The 22,987-nt window shown below is 33.0% G+C and overlaps 1 protein-coding gene across 1 annotated transcript in view; it reads right to left on the bottom strand.

Moving 5' to 3' along the window:
• Positions 1–22,987, bottom strand: part of ATRNL1 (attractin like 1) — a gene marked incomplete at both ends in the record, with an annotated part of 692,251 nt that overhangs the window by 419,677 nt on the left and 249,587 nt on the right. The window contains 3 exons of the mRNA XM_079717281.1: positions 4,954–5,111; positions 7,066–7,144; positions 10,791–10,885. Coding sequence (XP_079573407.1) covers positions 4,954–5,111; positions 7,066–7,144; positions 10,791–10,885 — 332 coding nt within the window. The remainder of the gene's footprint in view (positions 1–4,953; positions 5,112–7,065; positions 7,145–10,790; positions 10,886–22,987) is intronic.

The following is a 22,987-nucleotide window of genomic DNA, read 5'->3' as shown; positions in this document are numbered from 1 at the left end:
AGCCAACAAAAAGGATAAAATTAAATCATAAAAAATGCTGAATTCAAAAAATATGGCAGAAAAAAGAAAGGAATGAACAATGAACAAATAAGAAAAATAGAAAACAAATAGCAAGATGTTAGATTTAAACCCAAAGACATACAGTAATACCTCAAAGATACTGTAGGTTCAGTTCCAGACCACTGCAATAAAGCAAATATTGCAATAAAGCATTTCACATAATGTTTTTGGTTTCCCAGTGCATATAAAAATTATATTTGTAAAAAAAATATATTGGGCTTCCCTGGTGGCGCAGTGGTTGAGAGTCCGCCTGCCGATGCAGGGGACGCGGGTTCGTGCCCCGGTCCGGGAAGATCCCACATGCCGTGGAGCGGCTGGGCCCGTGAGCCATGGCCGCTGAGCCTGCGCATCCGGAGCCTGTGCTCCGCAGCGGGAGAGGCCACAGCAGTGAGAGGCCAGTGTACCGCAAAAAAAAAAACAAAAAACAAAAACAAAAACAAAATATATATATATATATATATTTGTACTATACTATAGTCTGTTAAGTGTGCAATAGCATTATATCTAAAAAAATGTATTGGGTTGGCCAAAAAGTTCATTTGGTTGTTGAATATGTTGCTAGATAAAGCTCTTGATGAAAATGAAAAAATATGTCTTTTATTTTTACTCAAAACCAAATGAACTTTTTGGCCAACACAATACATACCTAAATTTAAAAATTCTTTATTGCTGAAAATGCTAACCATCATCTGAGCCTTCACTGAGTCCTAGTAGTAACATCAAAGATCACTGATCACAGATCACCAAAACAAATATAATAATAGCAAAAAAGTTTGAAATATCATGAGAATTACCAAAATGAGACACAGGGACACAAAGTGAGCAGATGTTTTGGAAAAATGGTGCCTATAGACCTGCTCAACTCAGGGTTGGCACAAACCTTCAATTTGTAAGAAATGCAGTATCTGCAAACTGCAATTAAGAAAAGCTCAATAAAATGAGGTATGCCTGTAAATATATATACGTTACATGTACATGATTTAGGACTGGATGAAAAAGACAATTATATGCTACCTAAAATAAATCCACTTTAAATATAAAAGCACAAATTGGCTAAAGTAAAAGGATGAAAAGTAACATAGCATTCTAGCAGTAATTTTAAAAAGCTGGAGTGACTTTACTATTAATATTTAGCAAAATAAATTTTAATTTCTTGTAAATAAATTTTAAAGCAAAGAATATTACCAGGAATATAGAAAGAAATTTCCTAACAATAAAGAGGTCAAGTCACCAATTCATCAAGAACACATAAAAACCCTAAACATTTATCCATCTAAGTAAGAGAGCTTCAAAATACATGATGTAAAAACTGCTAGAACTAAAAGAACAAATAAACTAACCTACAGTTACAGTCAGAGATTTCGACGCTCATTTTTCAAATTGACAGGGCATCAATGTGGACACTAAGCGACTTGAAAAAGAGATCAACCAACCTGCCCTAACTGACATTTGTACAAGACTTCACCCAACAAGAGGAGAACACGCCTCTTTTGCAACTGTCCAAGGAACATTTACCAAAATAGATTCATATCTGGGTGCTATGGTCTTCGAAAGGTGATTAGGTAGGTCATGAGGGTAGATTGCTCATGAATGGGATTAGTGCTCCTATAAAAGCAGTCCCACAGAGCTCCCCAGCCTCTTCCATCATGTAAGAACACAGCAAGAGGGCACAGGCTATAAACCAGGAAAAGGGCCATCACCAAAACCTGATCATTCTGGTGCCTTGACCTTGGATTTCCCAGCCTCCAGAACGGTAAGCAATGAATTTCTGTTGTTTATAAGCTATGCAGTCAATAGTATTTTTTCATAGCAGCCCAAATGGACTAAGACACTAGCTTTATTCATTTTCCATTGCTGTAGTAACCAATTAACACAGTGTTAGTGGCTTAAGACAATTCATATTTACTGTCTTATAGTTCTGTATGTTAGAAATCTGATAGAGGTTTCAGTGGACTAAAATCAAGGTGTCAGCAAGGCTGCGTTTCTTTTTAGAGGTTCTAGTGAAGAATCTGTTTCCTCAGCTTTTGTAGCTTCTAGAGTCTATATTCCTTGGCTCGAGCCCCCTTCCTCCATATTCAAAACCAGTAATGTTGCTTCCCTCTGACCATTCTTCTGTAGGCACCCTCTGACCCTGACCTCAGCCAAAAATGGTTACATTAAGATTCATGTAGTTAGGTTGGTCCACCCCGGTAACTCAGAGTAATCATCTTAATGTCCTAAACTTAATCACATCTTCAAAGTCCTCTTTGTCCATGTAAAATAATATATCCACAGGTACCAGAGATTAGGACGTGGTAACCTTTGTGGAGCCATTATTCTGCCAAAAACACTGGACCATAAGTCTCAATAATTTTTTAAAAATTCAAATCATTCAAAATATATTCTGCAACTACACTGGAATTAAATTAGAGATAAGTGACAGAAGCATTTCTAGAAATTCTCTAAATAGTTGGAAATAAAATATCCCACTTTTAAATACCCCACTGATCAAGAAGGAAATCAAAAAGGAAATTAGAAAGCATTCACCTTAAGACATCAGAAAAAGAAGAGCAAATTAATGTCAAGGAAGCAAAAGAAGGAATAATTAGAGAGAATAAATTAATGAAATAAAAAATAGAAAAATAAATGAAATTGATAATTCTCTAACCAGACTGACCAAGAAAAGAAAAAAAGAGAGGGGAAACTAATTACCAATACCAGGAATTAGATGACATCAGTGGATGATATGTGAATATTGTTAAAAATCTTTTGCCAATAAATTCTACAAATTAGATAAAATGGGAAAGACACAACTGAGAGACACAAACAGACAGAGCTCATTCAAGAAAAAATAGATAACCAGAAAAGCTCTCAATCTATTAAGAAAATTAAAGTTGTAGTTAAAACATTCCCATAAAGAAAATCACAAGTTAAAATTCATTCAATGTTGAATTCTACCACAAATTTAAGAAGGAAATAATGTGAATTCTATATCAATTCTTTCAGAAAATTACACAGGAAGAAATACTTCCCAATTTATTTTATAAGGCCAGCAGTACCATGCTACAAAATCAACAAGATTATAATAATAGAAAACTACAAACCAACATGCCTCATAAACATAGGTACAGAAATTCTTAAAATTTTAACAAATCAAATGCAACAATATATTAAAGGTATAATACAAAATGACTAAGTGGCGCTTACCCCTGATTAGTAAGGATGGTTAAACATTCAAAAATCAATGTAATTCAATTCTATTAGCAAATAGATCTCAATTCAAATAATTTTACTATTTTATGTTTAAAAATGGAAAGTTTATTACAGTTCTGTAAACAAACACACATACTCATCTGCCTTAATATAACATATCCCATAGGACTAATGTGATGATTTTACTCAAAGACTAAGAATTGGGCTCTACCTATCTTGACCATCACGGTTATTTTCCACATTTTATTATTTTGGGAGAGTGGGATATTTTAACTTCATTATTCAAATTCTGGTTTGGCTTCCAGAATATATTACTAGTATGATCTCAAAAGAAAATCCAATTTAGAAAGTTAATTTCTAACCATTAAATATTCATGAACATTCTAAAGTAACTGTGTAATTTGCTTAAAAATAAAATATAATTAGATAGCCATGAAATAAAGGGCAGGAAACAATAAAAAATGTAACAATTCTTTCAATTTCAATTACTATTTAATAAGCTCAAGGATGAGCCCTTTTGTCACCTTCAATCATAATCTGAATAAAACCAGTGAAATTTGATTAACATTTCTATATAAATCTTAGAAAATGAAATGATATATCCAGCATCCTCAAAGTCAAAATTCTAAAAAACTACAAGGAAATATTTCTGGCATTCTTTTTTTTACTATATTAGCAACTAATTCAATCACAATGAAAAAGTAACTATCAAATTAATTTCTATTACTATTTACTGAGTAGTAATTTGTACTAATATTTCTTGAACAGGTAAGTAATTTCCTTAACTTAGACATGGAATCAACCTTACAATAAGAATTTTTCCAGCAAACAAATGATTTTTACAAATCACTCAGTCCTCCCACAAATCACATAGAAATTAATATAAATAAAACATGCAAAATTTTCTATATAAAAGAAGAGTAAATGATCTGTAATTTCTTAAAGATTATAAAACATAATGGCTCAGCACAGAGCTTGGCACACGTGAGCTATTTAGTAAACTAATTTGAATTCATTCTAATCAAACAGTCATAAAAGGGTGAATAAATAAATCCCAACATTAAAACATATAGACTTTTTCTTTTATAAAAGCATAAATTAAGAATACAACCTTGACTATTTCAACATAGAAAGAACATCCTAAATGTTCCTAGCAATAAATCAAAAGCCTTTAGCAGCCTATCACTAAACACAATAAAAATAAAATATACAACATATATAGAGTAGATAAATCAATAGTGAAAGGTAGTGAGCCTTAAAGAATTAACTATTAGGTACTGCTAATCCTAAATTTTTAATGAAGGTTTGAATTATGTTCAGTATATAATAAAGATTACTAAACACAGCAAATGATTTCAAGTTGGATTGTAAGAAAAGAGTATCTATTTAACCCTCAAAGAATAAAATTAATCAGAAAATACAAACAATATAGTTATTTCAAGTTTTGATGCATTTTAAAGAATATAATCTCAATGAAAAATTAGTACATTCTTTGGTTAATTCAATATTATCTGTGTAAACATTTTTTACAAAGACATTCATCATCACAGACATTAACTGTATCCTTTGTATGGAGGGTCAATACTTGTTTTCATATTGCTCAAAATATACAAATCTTTATCACCTCTTTGAACAAAAACAGCATTCTTTTTGTAATGAAAATACTCAATGGTCATTAGATTAAATACTATTAACACCTACCTGTATTTTAATGGGCCATGAAAAGTTGCTGACGTACACATAGAACGTAATGTTTGGATTGCTTCTAAAGTTAAATTTTTCATAGGAAAAACTATCTCTGTATTCTTTTATATTAGTCTTGGAAACTATAGGGGTCTCCTCCCCAGATATTGTTCCAGCTAAAATGTAAATAATAATAACAAATTTAAATAATTCATATTAGGAAACAGGTATCTTTATTAACATAATATATACATATATATATTAACTAAATTTTTGTAACTATACTTATAAGAACATAACTATCCAAATAAAGTCATGTTTTACAACTTAGAATGACAAAGAAAAAGAAAATGAGATTTGTCATACATATTGATATAATGGAAACATATTTAGTATAAAAATTATTTTTTAAAGTGATACCATTGATTAAGTGCTATGTACTAGGCACTGGCTTAGAGACTTTATATTCTATTCTAAAAAAAAATTTATCCCAGAGATATTCCAGCTCTGTTTTTCAAACTGAAAACTGAGCCTCAGAAAGATTAAGACACTTGCCTTAAGTTTATTATAGCTACTGAACAGTAAAGTCCTTTTTGGAACTCAGGTATATAAGGCTTCAGAAACTGAGTTTTCTCTACTTCTCCAAAGAGCCTTTCAAAACAAATCAGTACATATTTCACATATCTCAATCCAATTTAAAAATGGAAAAGAAATCAAATTTTTTTGTTTACCGCAAATTGAACCACCACTACTTTGAATAAATTGGGAGGATACAATTTAAAATATGAGTTAAACGTTCAATTAGTTAAACACATATTGGGTACTCAATAAATATTTACTGAAATTAACCAAATGGAAGAAAGAATTTCCAACAGTCTAACCAAGCCCTCCACCTTAACAGTAAAAATAACTAGGATACTGAGCAACTGAATTAATTTCTAACTGATGACCTCTTCCAAAATAACCTTGGATGCTTTTTAAAAATGCAGATTTCCTGATGACATCTTCCAAACTGATAAATCAAAATTTCTGAGATTTGGTCCTGGGAATCTGAAGGTTACAAGTGATCTCTTGCATATTAAAACCACTGTTCTAAAATGATTACACAGGTTTTATGTATTTATGTTGACAAATTTTAAAACTCTTGTAGAGTCAGTTTATTATGCAGAATTTCAAATTTACAGTACAAGTTATCAAGAATTCTTATTAATGAAACTCACAGAGCCAAGACTTCACTATATGTTTGCACTATTGGAACAAAATATCTACATAATTGTCTAATCTTTTCCATTTTTACACATGTAATATAAAATCTGGAATTGCAAAGACCTCTTCACTCTTGACTTCTGTTTCCATTATTCTACATATTAAAATAGCATAATAACTTAATTTTAAGAAATCAAATATGGATTTCTAAGGATACATATATTTTCTTTAAAAAGTTTCCAGCACTTTTCTGCAACAGTGTATCTTTTACATAGAAAGTAAAAAGCAATAGAATTTCCTAAAATGTAAATATAAAATGGTGAGAATACTTTTTCATAATACAGCATATAGATTTGTACTTCTTCTTAGTTATGTTTCTTAAAAGTTAACAATTTCAACTTATAAACCTTATTATGGAAGAACTATTAAGTGCAGGGTTTTTTTTACCCTCTCTCAGCACCAGAGCTGACAAAGGTAGGGGGTAAGCTTAAAAGTAATAGATAAGTTGGTAATTTATCAGCATATACAGAAAAAATTCACTGTCTTATATCAATATTAAGGTCAATAATTAAATTTATAGCTTCAATGGTGAATCAAGGAATTGAAATCTCAGCCTCTTTAGTCATTAAAGAAGTAATCTATCTTAATTAAAATCACAGGAATTCATAAAACTGTCATAAAAAAATTAAGTAGTGTAAAATGTTGTTATCCACCTAATTTTAATTGAATTAGGGAGAAAGTTTACTTATTATTTTTACCTGAAACAGCAGGTATTATTATATGCATAATTATGGCATATAGTATATATATGCCATATAATATTTTTTAATTTCAATTATTTAAATTAACATAAAAGGTCATATTAGAACACCCTACATATAGGAACAGAAGTGAAAGACAACAAAGACAACAAAATTCTCTTACCTGTTGAACCAACTGACCATGTAATGTTGAGATTAAAGTTGTTTGATGCATTAATTGAAATATCCAAATTTTTGTTTGACTACCAAGAAAGAAAATATTGTGGTTAAAAAAATCAAATTATACTAGATAGATATGTTTACTGTTTTAATTATGTCCATGCTATATTTCTCAAACTGTAAACATCATGTCAATACTCAAGTGAGAAAGTGTAGACACCAATTACACTTTTTTAATGAAAAAATATAGGTGATAAATTCAAAGGTATATTTAAAGTTCCCATTTATCTTCCCTACTATAATCTGGCCTTCTCTATGTAAGCCAGGGGCTGCTATAATTCAATATTTTAGCAATTGCGGCTTCGTATTAATTAAGTCATGTTCATGAGGCAACAAAATGAGTTTATAAAGACTATGCATCATTGAGTCAGGCGACCTTGGGTTCAAATCTTAGCTCTTTAATGTACATGCTGGTTGATACAGGGAAGGTTACCTCTCCTTCCCAAAAATCAGTTTCCTTATCTCTGAAATGGGGATTTCATGACTTCCCTAAAGACTTTCTTGTGAACATTAAATAAGATTCTTCATCTTCTTTCTTACCAGGGGACTCAGAAAGAAGGCATGATTGCTGACCTCTGAGAAGGGGTTGATTTTTTTATTATTAATGGAGTGGTTCAAAAATAGTTGCTTTTCTACGAAAACAAAACATGGTAGAAACAGTGTACCCCTAAGAAAACTTAAATCATTATTTTTATCTTGAAGTCACATCTTCATGATTGTGTGTGCCTTATTTTGGGTAGCGGAAATGTGAGAATAACTGGTATTATTGCTAGAAAGGTCACACAAAATTTGCAACTGATATAGGAAACTATAGAACTCTTCTTGAATTTTTAGTTCATCCTCTCAAGTTTAGGCATTACTGAAATATGTGGTACCATAACTAAAGCCCTATAAAATACATTTAAGGTCAAGGAAATATACTGGACTGGAAGAGGTAATACTGTGACTACCACAGTAAATGACAAAATTAGTCATTTAGAACATTGTTGTTAGATGTGGATAAGTTCAGCAAGATATTATACAAAAAACTACTCCAGAAATTGTTCACATGAAAGCATTGGCTGGAGATGATGTACAGTGGGTTAGAATTATATCTGTTTTCAAAATATAATAAATGCATAAATAATGAAGGTACCTATTTTTTTATTTTTTGTAGGATAAGTAGGAAGCCCAGACCAATAATCCATTTTAATTTCAGAAATTGTTCCCAGTTGAATTTCTCTTTAATTATAAATTGTATAAATATAATTATAAATTAGTTATAATGATGTTACAAGAATCCTTGGTGGCACTTCTCATGATAGTTTAGTGTCCTTCAGTTTCCAAAAGCATGTGTCTGGGCTCTTGGCTTCAACTGAACAATACAGTAGAAAGTAAAACTGAAAGCTGTGACATTTGTAAGAATTCAATTTTTCTGGAAATTGAAGGAGGAGAGGATAGCCAAGAGAGAAGCAAACTAGAATTATGGCTAATCTGAGCCTATGTGTATGACACTATGGATCATACTGGAGAGAAGTATTACTCACACCCAGATTGTGAGTCAGATATCCCACTTCTATTAAATGTCTTATATCCTCAATGAACTCTACAAGTTTGGAATTACCATTAGACATTCAAGAAGCCAAAGGTAAAGACTAAATTCTGATTCATGCTGCAACATGGATGAACACTGGAAACACTGAAACATTAGGCTAAGTGAAATAAGCCAGACACGGAAGTACAAATGTTGTATGATTACACATATGAGGTACCTGGAACACAGAAACTGATAGAGACAGAAAGTAGAATAAAGGTTACCAGAGGCTGGGGGTAGGGGAGGAATAGGGAGTTATTGCTTAATGGATACAGAAATTCTATTTGGACTGATGAAAAATTTTGATGATGGATTGTGGTAATGGTTGCATAACACTGCAAATGTACTTAAGTGCCACCCAATTGTATACCTAAAAATGGTTAAAATGATAAATTTTACTTTATGTATGTTTTACCACAATAAAAAAGAAAGCCTACAGTGTTTACAATGCACTTATTAAAACATTTTTATTATACAGAAAATGTAGTTTCTGACCTATTAATATGTCTTTATAAAAATACACACCATCAGTGAAGAGAGTATTATACTTGTAAGAAGACATCCTCAAAAAGCCTATTTAAAAGTCAAAACTTTAAATGTAGTCCCAAGAATGTAGACATCCCTTAAAATCTAAGGAATAAGGAGTATTTCCCTATTTTGGGGAAAGAGGGCTCTTACTTTACTGGAAAATGAAAATTTAAATTATACTATTTGTTGGCAAGTTCAGTAAAATATTTTAGAGGAAAGAAGCTAGCGAATGCCAGGATACATTTTGAGGTCTCATCTATTTGAAAAACTATTAAAATATATGATATATATTTAGTAAGCTGGATTAATGTATAATAAGAATACAGCAATTGAGAAAGAGTGACATCAGCAAGATGGTGGAATAGGAAGTCCCAGCGCTCATCCCTGACAAAAAGAAAACAACTTAACAATGATATATGGACCAAAACACCTTTATGACAGGACCAAAATCCAGTTAAGAAGTTGCAGTACAAAAAAATGAATACAAAACTGAGAATAGCCACATTATAATGGGTAAAAAGAACAATTTCACTTTACCAACGTCAGCACCTCCCCCACGCCAGCGCAGCTCAACATCAGAAAGATCAACTTGGCCAATGACTGCTCCCTCAGGGGAAAGAGAGAGTGTAGGATATATCCAACATACTTGTCCTTTAATGGTCCTGCCCAAAGGACCTATTTCTGTCTCCACTAAGGCAGAGAGCACTGAGAGAACAAGCATGTGTGGACATCTGACATCAGTTAAGAGAAAACAAACAAAATGTGGGTGGCTCACTACAGCCAACATGACTTAGAGAGATTGGGAGAAGGTGCACAACCCTGAGAACTTCTCCCCCAGAAGAAGTTGTTAAAGGGTACAAACTTGCAGAGTAGGTAAATCCTAGAGATCTAATGTACAATATAGTGATTATAGATAACAAATACTGTATCATAAACTTCAAAGTTGCTAAGAGACTAGATTTTAATTATTGCCCCCCCAAATTTACAATTATGTGACATGACAGAGATGTTAGCTCATGCTATGTTTGTAATCATATTGTAATATATGCACATATTAAATCAGCATATTATACAGTTTAAACTTACACAATGTAATATGTCAATTACATCTCAATAAAAATATTTTTTTAAAACGTAGCATTCATATAACTCAGATAAAACAGTTGATTTAGAAAAAATATAATGAAAACTTACTACTATGTAACAGTATATTTTAAAAAAAAGAAAATATGTATAAGATAGCCTGTATTTTGAAGCTTTGGGTTATATTTTCAAAAAGACTACTCCCAGTTTCAGAATGTAATTAAAAGCATAAACACTGCTGTAAGCCTGAAAAATAATAGAAATAATGCATAAATTGTAGGACTGTTTACAAAATCTGAAATATCAAGCTCACAAATTCTCTGAATCACAAAGATAACTAGGTCTTACGAAAAGAAAAAATTAACAGGATTAGTCTTTCTACAAAAGCCCTACAGTGTGATAATTCTGAAAAGAGGTACAATTACTATGAAAGATGATGAAAAGCTGCATCCGTTGATATTTTAAAAGTTAAATTATCTTCTCACCTGTTCTGGGTTTGCTATGAAGTTTATGGCAGTATGATGGCGATCATCTTCCTGTAATAAGCTGAATGTAAACTGATAATCAATCAAAAGGCTGTCTGTAGGGAAAAAAAAATACAATCTTAATATGTACTTTTAAAAATCGTTTGACAAACAAAAGTTAGGTGAAAATATATTGCATATCAGATTTGAAAATTATTCATTAATTCTTAGTGGACTATTCAAGACTGGCAAAATAGAAATCTTTGTTATCAAGCAACAAAAAGCAAAATATAGATATGAAAGTAGTCCTAACTCTTCAAAATTCTATTTATTACTTCTCTTGCTATTATAAAGGTTCTACAAACACTGTAGCCATTCTGGAAACTACACAAGAGAATAAAATAAAGTCATCCACAATCTTACAATCAGAGAAAAATACAGGTAACATTTTGGTGCATTTTATTCCAGTTATAATTCTGTAGATAGGAAGACGGGGAGACATTTTGATATCCTAGTTTCATAAAATCAAAATTCTTTGAAAACATGAATTTTAATAGCTAAATAATATTTCATCACATGCCATAATGCATTTACTTGGACCTATTATTGTAGTAGTTTTTACTTTCAGCAGTTTTTAAATGACTCTGTGATAAGCATCATTCTACAAAAGTGACTCTTATTAACAATTGGTAAAAAGAATTCAGTGGTAAACGTTTTTAAATTTTGTCCATGTATAATAATACTGAAGCCAAGGTGAAACATTTAAATGTTATAGGTCATGAATAGCTTCACGTGTTACTCATAATGTTAAACTGCCACCTTTTAAAAAATATTTCCAATTATTTAAATAGAAATGACTTCTATCTTTTGGATACATACCTTTCATGTTAACCCCTCAGCCATTAAACACTATTAAAATTAAAAGTAAAGACAGGAACAATATCACTGGATTTATTATCAAAGCATCATTCTTTATGTTGCTTACTTTATGCTTTATAAGATCCACCGTATATATTTCTTATATAATTTAGTGTAAGGCAACACTTTGTCTTTCTAAGAATTTATTATAGGCATACTTATCCGTGATAATGAGAACTATGTAATAGGTCACATTTCTGCTTTTCATCTGACTGCCAGAAAATGCAAGGCAAATTCAATGGGCCAGAGCTGTTCTAGGCACTGGAGATAAAAAACAATAAAAGATACAGATTTCTGTCCTTATGCAATTTATATTCTCTCAAATGGATGTTGAAAATTAATGAATAATTTGAGCATATAGTATAACATGACAATAAGTGTAAGAGTAATAAGCCAGTGAAGAGGAGAGAAATTTCTGTCAGGTAGGAGTATGCTTGCAACTTTGAAAAGGAACATTTAAAGATCAAAGGTAGTAAGAGAATAAACCATGGTGTTTACAAGAGAAAACGTAATCCAGGCAGAGGAAACAAGTACAAATGCCTCAACGAAAGAATGAGTCTTAACAGATTCTTGCGAAGAGGCTGTAGCAAGAATGCTAGCAAGAGGTGAAGGTAGAGACAGTAAGAGCAGTGGAGGTACTTGGAAGGTGTAACAAACAGGGTTAGCTAAATAAATAGATGTAGCATTTTAAAGAAAGAAAGGTAACTTTTTTTGACCCAAGACGGAGCAAAAACGTCAGTATTAACTGAGATGGGTGAGAAGAATAGGTTCTATTTGTTGGGAGTGTGCAATAATTAGAAGCTTCGTTTCGAAGATGTTACGTCTGAGTTACTTATTGAATATATAAGGGATATGTTGAGCTCAGGAGTCTAGTGGATAACAATTTGGAAATCATCAGCATTTTTGATGGGATTTAAAGCCGTGAAGCCAAGGAATCACCAGTTGTAGATGGAGAAGAAGTTCAAGAGATGAGCCCTGAGGCAAACCACTGTTAAATAATCAGATCCTCAAAAGAAGCCTATAAAGGAGACTGAGAGGGCAACCTATGAGACAGGAAGAAAACCAGAATTTAGTGTCCAGGGAGCCAAAGAAATACAGTGTTTAGAAAAGAGAATAGTGACCACCTTGGTCAATTGCAGCTGAGAAGGTTTTAGAAGTAAGGCTGCAATATTAAGGAAAGATAACATCAATTCAGAATAAAGGGAAAATACCACTGAGAAAAAGTAAACATTTCAAATCTATTTGCCAAAGCTTGTCTGAATAATTATCTTTACTTTTTTCTAGTTTGAAACTAAGCATGAAGGAGTCAGGAGCAGACGGCCTTTAGGAGGTAGGGACTGGTGACCTGGGACACCTGAGCAGCTCTGGGTAGAGGCTGCAGTGTCCCAGGCTTATGGACATTCTTTTGCCTTTATGGACTCTCACCCTCAGCCACAGTCACCAAATTCTTGGCCAGGCATTCAAGTTTGATTTCTCTATTGTTATTTATTAGAGTTGGAAGTACAAGGTCAGTACAATGTATATTATGCATGGTAATGATCAATCCAAATGTCAGTTGGCCTATAAAATAAGCCTGAATCCTGGAGCAAAATTAGTAGGAGCATTACTCAATTCAAGTAATATTATAAATTGAAGAGAGTTTAGAATTCTACACAAAATGTTTCCTTTTAAACCTGCTTAAAGTCTTCCAGAAGCCAACTGTACAATTTTCCACTTAACCAGGAGATATATTTCTCTCCCTAATTTTAAATATCATGTTGCTGTATTTTAGGGGGTTTGCAAATGAATAATTAACTGGCACTTAAAACATGTACCTTAATGCTGTAATTTACTCTGAACTTCTTAGCTAAGTAGGGTACAGAACATAAAACATTAAAATTTTAAATACATCCAAGTTTATGCAAATGTGTGTAATTTGAAAATAAGTTTTTGTACTGCTTTAATGAACCACTTTATTATGGTATAAAAAAGAAAGTCATGTTTGACTATAAATCAACTCAAAAATTTACTGAATTATTGACAAGTACAAAGAAATGACAAAATAGCAGGAGGAGTAAGTGTGATGAAGTGAGGGAAGAGAGCTCCTTTTTAAATTGGGAGAAAGAGCATGTTTTTATACTGCTTGGCATACATAAAATTTAGTAGAAAAGAAACAGTTGATAAGAAAGGAGAGAGAAGAAATTTTAGAATAATGTCTTTGGGTAGGTAAAAGGCAGTGACCTCAAAACTCAAGGGATGACCCAGTCATAAGTTCCTTGGGTTTGTAGGGGTTTTATTTGTTTGTTTGTTTTTGCTTCCCGTATATCTCTCCCCACCTGCGTGCTAGACCAGCAGTAATCTGGAAGCACCAACAAATTCATACCGAAAAAAAAGGAAGTCTTAAGAAAATCCTGCTGCTGAGACTACAGGGTGGAGCCCTGTAAACTGCACCCATCCTGCACTAAGGTTAGCAGAGGTGGAGCCTATGTTGCTGCAGGAAACATAGCAAAGTGTTAAGCTTTATTAAACTCACTGGTAGGTAAATAATTTTAAGATTTTATGTCCTACAAAGGTATATATACTATACATACGAAAATATATTTACTATACTTTTCAGCATATTTTAAACTTTCATAGCCAAAAAAAGAGATAAACTGCATTGTGCATTTTAAAATATATTACTGACTAGAGACAATTATTTGAAAACTTTGTGACTCAAAAAAATACCAAAGATATATTTCAAAGCTTGAAGAAAACCATAAACACTATGTAAATCAACCCAATGATTTCATAGACTCAGCCCTGAAGTTTGGAACAGTTGTAAATGGTACAGCTGGCTTTTAAATATTCTGGCTAACAATCAGCAAACTACGTCTGATAGTCCAGGAAAACTAGACAATGGCAATTAATTTCCAAATTGGATCTAAAAATGAAGCATACAAATATGGGTAAATGTATATGAAGAAGAGCCACTCTTCTTTACACCTCTTTCACTTTTTTATTTTTAAAAATATTTATTTGTATTTTTTGGCTGCATCAGGTCTCAGCTGCGGCATGTGGGCTTCTCTCCAGCTGCAGTGCGTGGGCTTAGTTGCCCTGAGGCATGCGGGATCTTAGTTCCCCAACCAGGGATCAAACCCACGTCCCCTGCATTGGAAGGCAGACTCTTAACCACTGGACCGCCAGGGAAGTCCCTCTTTCCCTTTTTATATGAACTTGGTAGACCTTAAGGTTAACATGAGGCTGTTCATACTTCTGAGTCCAAATTCTGATTGTATAAATGAAGAAAAATCATGAAAATAAAGAGAAACTAAAAATTGACATCTTTTGTATTGTTAAGTTACTTTGACTTGCATAGTGAGAAAAGAGAAAAACATTTTGTCAATAATAGAGTAAGTATATATAATTATTTAATATGAGTAAGGTGTTTAGTTATATAAAATATGTATGCAGTATACACGAAAGGAAAAAGAAAATCTAAAAAAACCCCACATAATTAAAGATGAAAGATGAGATAATAACCCTGAAGACTACAATAAAAAGAGAGTTAGGTAAGTTAAAAGTGTAAGGAACAAAATAAAAACAAAATGTAATGATATGGCAAAATTAAAAATAATGGATCAGAAAATAAAGGAATTAAAACATAATTCTGAACCAGCTCATGTAGGTCAAATCTGAAGAAGCCTCCCAGAATAGAACAGAGATGAAAATCACTCAAGAGGAATATTAGATATAGAAATTTTCAACATATGCAGGGAAAATGTTGTTAAAAGCAGACAATCATAACAAATTGAAAAGGAGCACATATATGTTAAATATATGATAAAAAATCTGTTGAAGATTCAAACCTAAATGTTAAAAGGAAATGCGCTGCATAAAAGATAAAAAGATATTATTTGGCCATAAAGAAGAATGAAGTACTGATACCTGCTATAACATGGATGAACCTCACAAAAACCACATATTCCATGATATCATATATACGATATCTCAGAGTAGACAAATCTTTAAAGAGAGAAAAAAGGTTGCCAAAGGCTAGGTGAAAGGAGAATGCGGAGTGACTGATAATGTGTACTGGGTTTCTCTTAGGAGTGAGGAAAATGTTATAAATTAGATAGTGGTGATGTCTGCACAACCTTGTGAATATACTAAAAAAATTACTGAATGTACAGTTTAAAAGGGTGAGACTTTAGGTATATGAATTATATCTCAATAAAGTTGTTATTAAAAAATAGACATCCAGGCATATCCATATGGGCATGTGCACACATGCACGCACACACACACACACACACACACACACACATATTCATACAAACAAATTAGTTATTTAGAAAGCAAGATTAGGCAAGATGCTAGGTGATCTTGAGTAACAACATGTCAAAAGACAAGAAACTGAAGCAATATTTTATGAAATATATACACTCAACCATCCTGTCTACATAGAAAAACAACATAATGATAATTCCACATAAGCAAATGCCCTAAAATATAAGATCTACATACCCATCCTGAAAAAAAATTATTTATACAAATACTACAACTAACAGACAAATACAGATATGGAAATAGCATAGCAAAAAGGTCTGTCAGTGAACAGATGACAGATTTCAAGTTAGAATAAAAGAAGAAAACAAAGTTAATCTTCTTATGTCTAAAATCAGATTGTTTACAAAGAAATATAACACAACTAAAAAGCTACTAAAATAATAAAAAATTTCAGTATGTGGCCAAATATAATATAAAAATATAAATACCTACAGTTCTTATTTGGGGGCTTTTTTTTTTTTTCTTTTTGTGGTACGCGGGGCTCTCACTGTTGTGGCCTCTCCCTTTGCGGAGCACAGGCTCCGGACGCGAAGGCTCAGCGGCCATGGCTCACGGATGCAGCCGCTCTGCGGCATGTGGGATCTTCCCGGACCGGGGCACGAACCCGTGTCCCCTGCATCGGCAGGCGGACTCTCAACCACTGCGCCACAAGGGAAGCCCTTGGGGGCTATTTTAACACAAAAAAAACTCCACACCACCTTAACTGCTATAACTATATAGTCAGCCCTAACATCTAAGATCTCCAGACCACTTTCAATGTATATCCTCTGCTTATAATAAAGCTATCCTGAGAGTACAGAGTATTTGAGTCCTATAAGCCTTCTTGGAAATTGAACACAACGTAATTAATGCATAATTAAAGTACATGCAGAAATTGAAATCAAGAATGATGTCAAGAGAGATAATAGGCAGGTGAAAAAGTATTAAACAGATAGAAGATTAAATGGGGTGCACAGGATTTCAGTGCAAGGCAGCAACAAGGAGAGGTAAACATTGCTTCAAAGGAGATGAAATTTTTCAGTGAGTAAAGAAAAGTGGTTATTTGTCAAACTCAAAGGAAGAAAGGTTGATACTATTTCTATGTCTAGATTCTAAGGGGTCCACACTGGGAAAGAAAAAACAGTCAACACTTCCCTTAGAGAAGAGTCACGTTTCAGGATACAACAAGTTTCTGTTAAAGCAAGATAGTAGAGTTTCAAAAAGAGAGTAAGAATATACTTGGTGGTTTAATTTAAAAAATAATAACATTTTTTAAAGGAAAGAAAGATTAATGCCCCAGAACCAATCAGCATACTTAGCTCCCAGGTTCTTCTTTCTAAACACCATTCTCCAATATAAGGAACCATGGCTTCTTGGAAAAATGGTTGATTACAGGGATAGGGCTGGAAAGTACATCATGAGTTTGAAATTTCTTATAGTGTCAGAAAATAAGGAAGTACTCAGAGAATGATAGAGTCTTGCCAAAACAACAGAGGAGACAATTTGAGGGAGCTCCCAATGGCCAAACTAGAGCAATTTCAGCTGTAAAATAAATAACAAGAGTAATTTATCATAAGCCACAATGTGTGTGTGTGTGTGTATCTCCATGGGTCCATATTGATAAATACAAATAAGTGAATAAATAAATAAATGAAGGAGAAGAGACAGCTCTTCCTTATAGTTAATAAATGTAAAGGAAACAGAAGAAATAACAGAATAGAAAATCACCATTTGGCAAGAACATCAATGTATGGTAAAAATAGTGGGTGATAGTATGGTGAGAAATAGGACATTTACATAATTTCAAAGAATTTCCCCATAATACACTCACTAAATACAATAAAAACAGTACCTTTAGGGTGGAAAAACTGGTAGACATTGTGCATTAACAAGTGACCAAAGACAACACCACCAATAATGGAACAAATTGATATCATATGCTTCCCAACAGGATGCACTGAGAAAAACACACATCACTTCTGTGCTATCCTTACTAAAAATGCATACCCTGAATTTCATCATGAAAAAACATCAGGCAAAACCAAATTTAGGGATATTCTATAAAATAACTGTCCAACACTTTCCAAGGGTCAAAGTCATAAAAAAAGTGCACATTTTTTGTAAATCTGAAATTATTTCACATGGAAAATTTTAAAAGAGCCTTTAAAAAAGCTGCCTATATGTCCTCAAGTTTCATTCATGTCATATATTACAGGATTTCCATTCAACCGTCAATGAACATTTAAGCTATTTCTACATCTTGACTCTATTAAACAGTGTGGCAATGAACACTGTAATGCTATTATCTCTTATTATCTCTTATCTCTTATTATCATATCTTATTATCTCTTATCTCTTATTATCATCTCTGAGATCCTGATTTCAACTCTTTTGGATAAACACCCAGAATGATACTGCTGAAGCTAAGTGAAATAAAACAGTCACAGAAGGACAAATACTGCATAATTCTACTTATATGAGGTATCTAAAATAGTCAAGCCCATAAAATTAGAGAGTAGCAAGATGGTTGCCATGGGCTGAGAGGAGGGGAAAAATAGGAGTTGATAATCAACAGACATAAGGTCTCAATTATGCAAGGTGAATAAAAATTTGTTGAGGATAGATTTCATGTCAAAAATAAGAATTTTTATTTGATTTTAAAACTGCCAATATGGAAAAAACAATGAATAAAATTAATTTAAAGGTATGGTATGCTGGTAGTTACAAGAGAACAGATGACATACCTAAAGATATTAAGGACAAATTAAAGAAAAATAATTCTGAGAAATATTTCCTTTGTCATGCCATGTTTGGAAAAGAAATAAATACACTAAAAGTGTATATTAGCTTCTTATTGCTGCTGTTACAAATTACCAGAAACTTAGTGGCTTAACGCAACATGAATTTATTATCTTATAGTTCTGTAAGTCTGAAGTCCAAATGAGTCTTAAAGGGTAAAACCAGAGTGTTAGGGGTGGTTCCTTCTGGAGGATATTCAAAAAGAATCCACTTCCTGCCTCTTCCAGCTTCTGAAGACCTCTCATTCTTTAGCTCATGACCCCTTCTCTCCTCTCTTTCCAACCTCCTCCTTCCATCATTACAGTTCCCACTACTGTAGTTAAATCTCCCTCTGTACCCTTTCAGAAGAACGCATGTAATTACACTGGGTCCACCAGAATAATCCAGGAAAATCTCATCTCAAAATCTTTAATTGAATCATATCTGCAAATCCTCTTTTACCATTTATGGTAATATATTCACAAATTTCAGGAATTAGGATGTGGACTTCTTTGGAGGGGGAGGCCATTATTCAGCCTACCACAGTGTCATTACATAGATAAAAGACTGGGAAAGTATCGGATACAATGTTACCAATAATTTGCTCTGGATAGAAGAATTTCAGTGATTTTTAATTTGTTTTTTTGTCTATTTCTTTTCTAGAATGAAACACACATTACTTCCATAACTGAGGCCAAAAGGGGGAAATTTGTTAAAAGAAGTGTTCAGAGAACTTTTTTCTTTTGATCCTTGATCTTTAATGTGTTTTTCACATGACTTACACTTACATGTTAAGAAATTAGATTTATATGGTTGTATATCTTTCCAGAAATGGCATATCTAATTCCTAATTCACTTATTTCTTAGGTATGGACAAATAAAAACATGTAAAATAATTAGTCTCTCTGCCTAGCCTTCTCTGGCTAGAGCAAACCAAGGGTGAAGTTCCAATATACAACAGCAGACTTTTTTAGGTAGTTCAGTCAATACTGGACTAGCAGTCCTGGAGCGCAAAAAAAAAAAAAAAGTGGCTGCTATTTACCACAAAGAATTAATAACGAATTATATACAAAATCAAGCTCATGAGTAAGACACAGACAGCATATTAAAAGGAGTTTAGGGCTTCCCTGGTGGCACAGTGGTTGAGAGTCGGCCTGCCGATGCAGGGGACACGGCTTCGTGCCCCAGTCCGGGAAGAGCCCACATGTCGCGGAGCGGCTGGGCCCGTGAGCCATGGCCGCTGAACCTGCGCGTCCGGAGCCTGTGCTCCGCAATGGGAGAGGCCACAACAGTGAGAGCCCCGCGTACCACAAAAAAAAAAAAAAAAAAAAAAAAGGAGTTTAAGCAAATAAAACATCAAGAGAAAAGATTTTAACATGCACAAAATGTTTTAAAAGGTCAGATATTCCAGCAAACTAATGATTAATTGCAAAGTGATGACTAAAAATTTATACATAGAAAAAGACATTTTGAAAGAGGACTTGAACTATGAAGAAAGTTTCTGAGTACCTTACATATGGGGGTGATGAAGAGCAAATGGTGAATATTTGTTTTACTCTTTTAACGAAAGCTATATAAAATAATGTATTTTTAAGAAAACAGTAACCAGTGATAAAAGCCATCAAACATATTGTAACTATCGATATATCTGAGGTCTAAGAAGGCAAACACGCCAGGATCACAAGTGAGTAAAATCAACCTTGACTTGTGTATGCTGTATCAAGGCACTGTTCATACCAATTTCAGAAATTCTTTATTTGAATATTTTGAGAAAGGAACTAAGGCCTAATGATTTGCTTTTTTACCAGTGAATATTGTATCTTACTTTTAATTTAGCATTATGCACAGTATTTAAGGAGAACTCAACTGTAATCTCCCATTTACCAACTGGGTTATCGTATGCAGGTTAATTAACCTCAGTGAGATTCAATGGTACAATGAGGATAAAACTGCCTACCTCATAGGATCGCTCTGTGGGTTAAACATAATTGTGTTAGTATGTATTTGGCTTGACTGTCTCACAAAATAAAGGCATTCAATAAATATTATTTCACTTTCATTATTCACTATATTGGCTCTGAATTAATTCTAAAAGATTTCAAAAGTCAAACAGATTCTCATATGTGTATTTATAGAGAGTTTTATATTTGTTCATAAATATATGAGTTCATGATCATGTATTCAGCCATCCTGAGGGGTGTGAAAAGGATGCATATAGAGTTTGACAACAACATCAAGAATTCAAATATGTTTTAAACAATGGCATATGTATAAGTACACGCATTTGCCAACTTAGACAACTGTTTATTAAATGATAAGACTTATGCTAATATAAGTTCAAGTATACTCATAGTGTAAATATATCACAGTCATATTTAAAATGTAGCTGCAGGAACAATGCCTCAGAAAATGAACTAAAATGATCCTTTCATGCTCTATTGCCCTCACCGAGCTATCTGACATACTGCAAGCAGCCTGATTATTTTAAAATTAAAATTTAACATTTTACTCTCCTCTTAACATCCTTCAATGGCTTCTCATTTTTCTTAAGATTTTTCTTAAGTCCTTACATGTCCTATAAAGTGCTACATGATGTGATCCTGCATATCTCACACACCTCATCCCCTAACCCCCTTCACCTAGTTGTGTGTGTTAAAGTATTAGTATATCATATGCCATGTTCTTTCCAGCCACTGACCTTTGTGCAAGCTGCACCCACTGATTCTACTCCTTCCCATACCCACACCATCACCACTCTGCTACCAAGTCATCTTTCACATCAAAGCTGCATTATTCTCTTGCTTCACCCACTTCTACTCACAGGTCCACAAATTAGGTCAAGCTCTCTTGTAATCTCTTGTAATATAGTCCCAAAGCATCTATAATTCTCATTCAGAGTTTTTATGACAATCATACCTAGGTAACTATATAACGAGTTTAATATCTATCTTCCCTACAACTTTATAAGCTTCAACGGAGCAGAACACGTTTTGTTCTCTGTAATATCCCCAGAGTCCAACAAAGTAGTTAGTCAATAAACATGTTGAATGAATAAACAAAAGTGAGTCAATTCCAATAACTGACAGTCTCTCCAAGCACTAACAGTATAATTCTTAAGTAAGTAAAAATTAAGGAGAAAAAATATGTCATCCTGTGCATATTAAATGAAATAATATTAAATTGTTTTGCACATAATAAATATTCAATAAATACAATACCTCCTTGCTTGCTGAACAGTACTATCCATGCTTACAATTATTAATTAAAAATTTCTATTGAACTTGAAACATTTAGAATAACTGCAAAGGCAAAATCTGTTGCAGGAATTTTGCAAGTGGAACACTTGCTAGATATAATATCACAGAAAAAGCACAGAACCTTTGTGATTAATCACACTCTGAATGACTCATTGTGTGGCCTAGAATATACACTTCAACCCATGGAGTCTTACTTTTTTCATCAATGAATAAAAGAGGATGGACCATGATCACCAATGCCTCTATGTCAATGATTCTAATTTACGGGTTTTCATATAATATACCATGATCTCTTCAGAAGCCACCTTCCTTTGCTTCTTAGTTTCTCCAAGTAGCTAAACTTTCCATTATTCTGCAATAACATATGGAAAACTGCTTAAATTTTATTTGTAGCAATTGTTCCACAGGCTAAGTAGAAAAACAAAGATTGAAACTCATTTGTATTTAAATCAATGGCTACTGCTTAAAGCTGTACTACTTTATGTAAATAAATTAAAAAATAATGTAAAGCAACTTTTACTTGATAACCTATAACATGATCTCCAAACATTTTTGGTCAAACACCCTATCAATAAAAATACTTGCCCATACAGCCACAATACATGTGCATCCATTCATTTGTTAATAATTTACATGTGTACTCCAGTATATATTTACTGAAAGCCTTCCTAGGAGCCACAGGCTTTTCTAAGTATAGGTTCCAACAACAGGAGGTCTTGGGTTCACAGATTTTCTTTCTAATGAGTAAAGAAAACCCACATTCAAGTTAACAAATAAACAAGTGAGATAATTTCATTTCAGTGTATTAGGATAGAAAAAAAAAGTTATTGTAATACCTAAGGGACTCTATTTTAGGTAAGAGTTGACTATTAGTTAGAGATGGAGTATTTGAGGCAGAAAAATAGTAAATGCAAAAGCCACAATCTAAAGTCTGGGATATTTTAGAGCAAGCAGACTAAGTCATTAAGAACTTTTATA

This window comes from Hyperoodon ampullatus (genome assembly GCF_949752795.1).
Source record: "Hyperoodon ampullatus genome assembly, chromosome: 1".
NCBI lineage: Eukaryota > Metazoa > Chordata > Mammalia > Artiodactyla > Ziphiidae > Hyperoodon > Hyperoodon ampullatus.
Note: the sequence above shows the minus strand (reverse complement) of the source record. Positions and strands in the feature narration are given on the sequence as shown.